The 4,433-nt window shown below is 50.6% G+C and overlaps 1 protein-coding gene across 1 annotated transcript in view; it reads left to right on the top strand.

Annotated features, from left to right (window-relative positions):
• Positions 1 to 2,166, top strand: part of KIAA0232 (KIAA0232 ortholog) — a 56,295-nt gene extending 54,129 nt beyond the window's left edge. The window contains 2 exon segments of the mRNA XM_007456873.1: positions 4 to 26; positions 1,987 to 2,166. Coding sequence (XP_007456935.1) covers positions 4 to 26; positions 1,987 to 2,166 — 203 coding nt within the window.
• Positions 2,167 to 4,433: the final 2,267 nt, after the last annotated feature.

Raw genomic sequence — 4,433 nt, 5'->3', positions numbered from 1 at the left:
AAGAGCGTCTGTTAGATTTTAATAGGGTAAGTGGACTGTCCTCCTCCTTATTATTAACTTACAAATGGCCACCACAACCCCCAAAGTCTGGGAGTCCTGTGACTGCCTTTCCCTGTCACCAAGCTCTGTGGGTGTGGCCTTTCTCACCCGTAGCCCTTTGGTCTGCACCGCCTCCCACTTACTGCCAAGGCTTCCCTCTCTCCCTGCAGTCTGTCCATCACTCTGCCGCCAGAGGGAGTTTCTCCATGCGAATCTGACCCTGTCACTCCCCTTAAACCCCTTGGGTGGGCGCCCTTTTCCCCATCAAAGTGTCGACCACAAGGGAGCCCTTCTGTTGCTCATTCCTGCCCCTCAGCTGACTGCACTTTCTGCTCGCCCGCCTCCCAAGCCGCCTGTGAGCCCCCTGGGGCAGGGACAGGGCCTGTGCCTCGCCCGGGCAGGCAGGCAGGTGAATGAGTCGAAGGGAGCTTCCTTGGCTTCTCAGTGTGATTGTCATTGTCGGTTGAAGTCTCGTGAGAAATTGCTCCCAGAGCGCCCTGCGGTCTTGGTGTCCATGGACCTGTCAGGCCGAGCACATCAAGGCAGACACTTGGGGGCGTCCCCCAGCGTCTCTCCATCTCCGTGGATGTCCCACCCCCCAGCGTCAGTCCCCAGACCGAGAACTCGCTCGTTCCTCCTCCTCTCACCTACACACGCGCGGCCTGTGCGCCCGTCCTGACCACACCCACCTCAGCCGCGGCTGCATCGTCCGCGCTTCCGCCGCGTCACCGCCCCCCGCGGACCTCTGCCGTGGGCTTCGCCGTGGCCTTCCCCTCCCCAGTCTTCTCCCCACACCGTGAGGCAGGACGTTACTTCGCTTAGTCTCACAGCCAGCCCGGGAGGTAGGTGCTGCTGTTTTGCGGAAGAGAAAACTCAAGGCCCGTAAAGATTCAGAACGTGTATCCACACAGCCACAGCCCAAGTGCAGACCTGAGCCATGACCCTCAGCCCTGAGTCCGACTCCCACTGCCGACCGCCATGGCCTTTCGCCCTCGCGCACTCCCTGCCAGGCCGTGTGTGTTTGCCCTCGCCTGCCTCTCTGATCCCGCGTCCTCTGCTCCCCCCTCAGGAGTGTGGTGGTCTTTCTGTCCTCCTTCCTCGGGGGCTCTCAACCAGGGACAGTACTGCTATCTGGAAATGGGGGTGGGCGGGTGCTTGAGGGATTTTGCTAGTCACTGTGACTGGGTGACTAGGGAGGCGTTGCTCGTCACTTGGGGGAGGGGGAAGAATTACTAGTCACTGTGGCGGCGAGGGTGATGTTGCTAATTCCTGTGCAGGGAAGCATCACCAGGTGTTAGGACTGGGGAGGGACTACTACTTGCACTTGGTGTCCTGAGGGCCAGAGATGCTAACCATCTGGTGGGTGGGGGAGAGTCCCACACAACCAGAAGTATCCCCAAAAGATACCATAGACCTATGGACCCCCAACTCAGAAGCACAGCCCCGAAGTCCCAAGCCAGCTCTCGCTGTTTCTGTGGCACAGCTTGCTTCTCGGCCTGCAGGCGAGGATGCCCCGCCGCTCCTATCTGGAGAGCCCCGTCAGCCACATCCCCCAGCTGGTCAGCGCAGCAGGAAGCTGGGAAGCTGTGCTGGTCAGTCTGCTTGCTGTCCTCTCCCCTGGAACGTGAGCCCCAGCAGGGCAAGGCTGTGCCGTCCTCCCAGTGGAGTCCCCGCTCAAAGACTCGTTTCCATCCAGCCCTGACATCGGCAACCTTTTGTCCAAGGGGTTGAACATGGAGAATTAGGGCTTGGGATCGTGTATAGATCAGGGAGGAAAGCTTGTTTGTTTTGCTTTCAAACAGGAAGACTCTTCAGAACTTTGTAACTCTCCACTGGAAAACATCAACGATCTGTTTCTTAATCTCTGCATATATAGAGTGTCTCACATAGCCCTTTTGAAAAACTATCTGGCTTTTGACCTGTTGACAGTTGTTCCTTTCATCTTAGGTGTCTTCTGTTTATGAAGCAAGGTGCACAGGAGAGAGGAATTCTGGAGCAAAAGCAAACAGCTTCCGCAGAAAGATGTACTCCAGTGCCAGCTCCGCCTCGGAGGACACGGGCTCGGAAGGTGGCGGCGCGTGGGTGGAGCCCAGCGAGGAGGCGCTCTTTTCCCGAACTCACCTCTAAACCTGCAGAGTGAAGTACAAATTATTTTTAAAAATTGATATGTGAGCGAAAATACCCTTTTGTGAGGCCTGTTCATCTAAAACAACAACTTAGGTTTCTAAGGTTTCTTCTTCAATTAACTGGTTCAGATCAGTAATTATCTTTCTCTTCTTGCTTATTTTAGAGTTGAGGACAGCTATCCTGTTGAAGATTTTTTTTTTCAAGCTGTTAAATTCTTGGCTATTTGAAATAGACTAGATGTGTTGTCATACCAAGAATGGGTGTGCATGTGCTCGTCTTAGAAGCATCACTGCCTTTTGCATCTTCACTGCAGTCACCTTCCTTCCAGCTGCAGTCACATCACTATCACCTTATTAGCATCGCAGTGTCAGCAACCACTTCCGCTATTCAGAGACTTTAGCTTTGGAACATTTAGGCTTTGTCCTCCAAGAACTGGGATGTGAATACTTACCCTGCAGTGGATCAGTGCCTTTCTTGATGGCAAGAGGGCAGCATGGGTGACTCATCCCCGGTCTTCATTCAGTAAAATCTCATGTGCATTTAAAGTAGGAACCACAAGGGTGTGCTTTTAGAGACTTACAAAATACTGTGTTTTCTCTCTTAGGATTTTCCCCCTAGAGTATCATGGACAATACCATGGTTTGTGACTGTCTTGTCACCTGAGGCAGCCAAGGCTTTGAGGTACGGGGTAGCGTTTGAGGCCAAGCGGGGTGAGAGCGCACCCCCGACCTGCTCTTAACGCTGCAGTTACATTTCCCCCAGGCACCGCTCAGGGTTATTTGCGGTGAGTCTGACAATACTCGATGAGGACCTTAGTTGCAGATGAGATCTTTCTGGTGACCGATATTGAATCGAAGCCCCCAGGACTTGAGACTGTAAACGTTTGGCACGCAATAAAGGCCATCCCAGCACCCCAAAGAGACCTTGGCTGCTACAGCTGGCTGCTCTTGTGGCTGTGACTTAGTATAGCTTAGATCTCATTTTGTGTTTGAGAGAATGTTCTGGGCAAGTTCTGTGTGTGGCGGGTCGGAGGGTAGAGTACTGATTTCTCCCATACCTGTGTGATTGCTTCATGGGACCCGCTTTCCCGTGTCACTCGGGAACCCAGGGGTCAGTGCCTCTCATCCAGTCCCGTCCGTCCGTTCGTGACGGTCGCTTCCTTGAGCTTTCACGCTGCCATGCAACAGGTTGAAGTTAGAAGGAGCAACATTTGCAAAACCTAAACGTTTAAAATTGTTTTTCTTTTTTAACCAACTCATTGTTTTTTTAAAAACAAAAAACAATGTGTGACATCAGTTTAGCATGTCTAACATCAGGAAGTCTAATATGGGTAAGACAGCTTCACCACTATTTTGGCAGGCAGTAAACACATAATTTACTAGCTGGGAGCTGAACTGGCTGAGAAATACATCATTTGCTTCGAGCATTGGGTTTTGTTACCTTTTTCTTAATTGATGACACAGACAACTCCATCCAGGGCTGTGGAGTCATCCCCGGCGCTGTCTGTCCTCACTGTGGGAAACCTGATGGGCCGTTGGGTTTGGTCTCACCACATGTCAGGGTTTGTTTTTATACAGCACATCTTTGACACTTTAAAGTGGGTTTGTGTGTGGGTGCGTGTGTGCGCGTGTAAGGTTTTATGTTGCTGTTATTTATTTACAGACTTTATAAGGTTATATGTATTTTTCTTTCTTCCAGAGCTTCCTAAAAATTGATTAGCATCTGCACTGAAATATAATTTAACAGCAAAGGCAAAAAAGAATTGGAAGTTGTAAATTCCTAAGATCACTACAGTGACGATCATCCTAGAAATCGTTGCTTATGTAGCCGAGACCAAATAAATATATTTCAGACACAACCTTTAGCTCAGTTGATTTCTGGACAGCTGCTTTTTATCACGAAAGGGCTCCAGGTGGTCAAGGTGCAGACTTCCTTACACGCCAGTGGGAAGACATTGCACCTTCCACGGGGGAATGGGAATGGATTATAAGCGGGCAAGGGGATTAACAGATTATGTATTTATTTGTTTTCATAGCTAAGTGGCTGAAGCCCAGAGGCTTTCAGCGACAGAGCTGAAAGTACGGTTTTCAGTTTTGTAAATGGATGATCACAAAGAAAAAGCATTTTTTAAAAAGTTGGCAAAACGCTGAAACGCACTGTGGTATGAAGCGCATTGCATCTCCATAGCACTGAACTATCAGTTTTCCATTCCTGGGCTGTTTTTTTTCCCCGTGGTTGTATTGTTCTGATTTCACGTACACCAGAGT

This window comes from Lipotes vexillifer, unplaced genomic scaffold (genome assembly GCF_000442215.2).
Source record: "Lipotes vexillifer unplaced genomic scaffold, Lipotes_vexillifer_v1.1 scaffold63, whole genome shotgun sequence".
Lineage (NCBI taxonomy): Eukaryota > Metazoa > Chordata > Mammalia > Artiodactyla > Lipotidae > Lipotes > Lipotes vexillifer.
The sequence above is the reverse complement of the archived record's forward strand: the minus strand, read 5'-3'. Positions and strand labels throughout refer to the sequence as shown.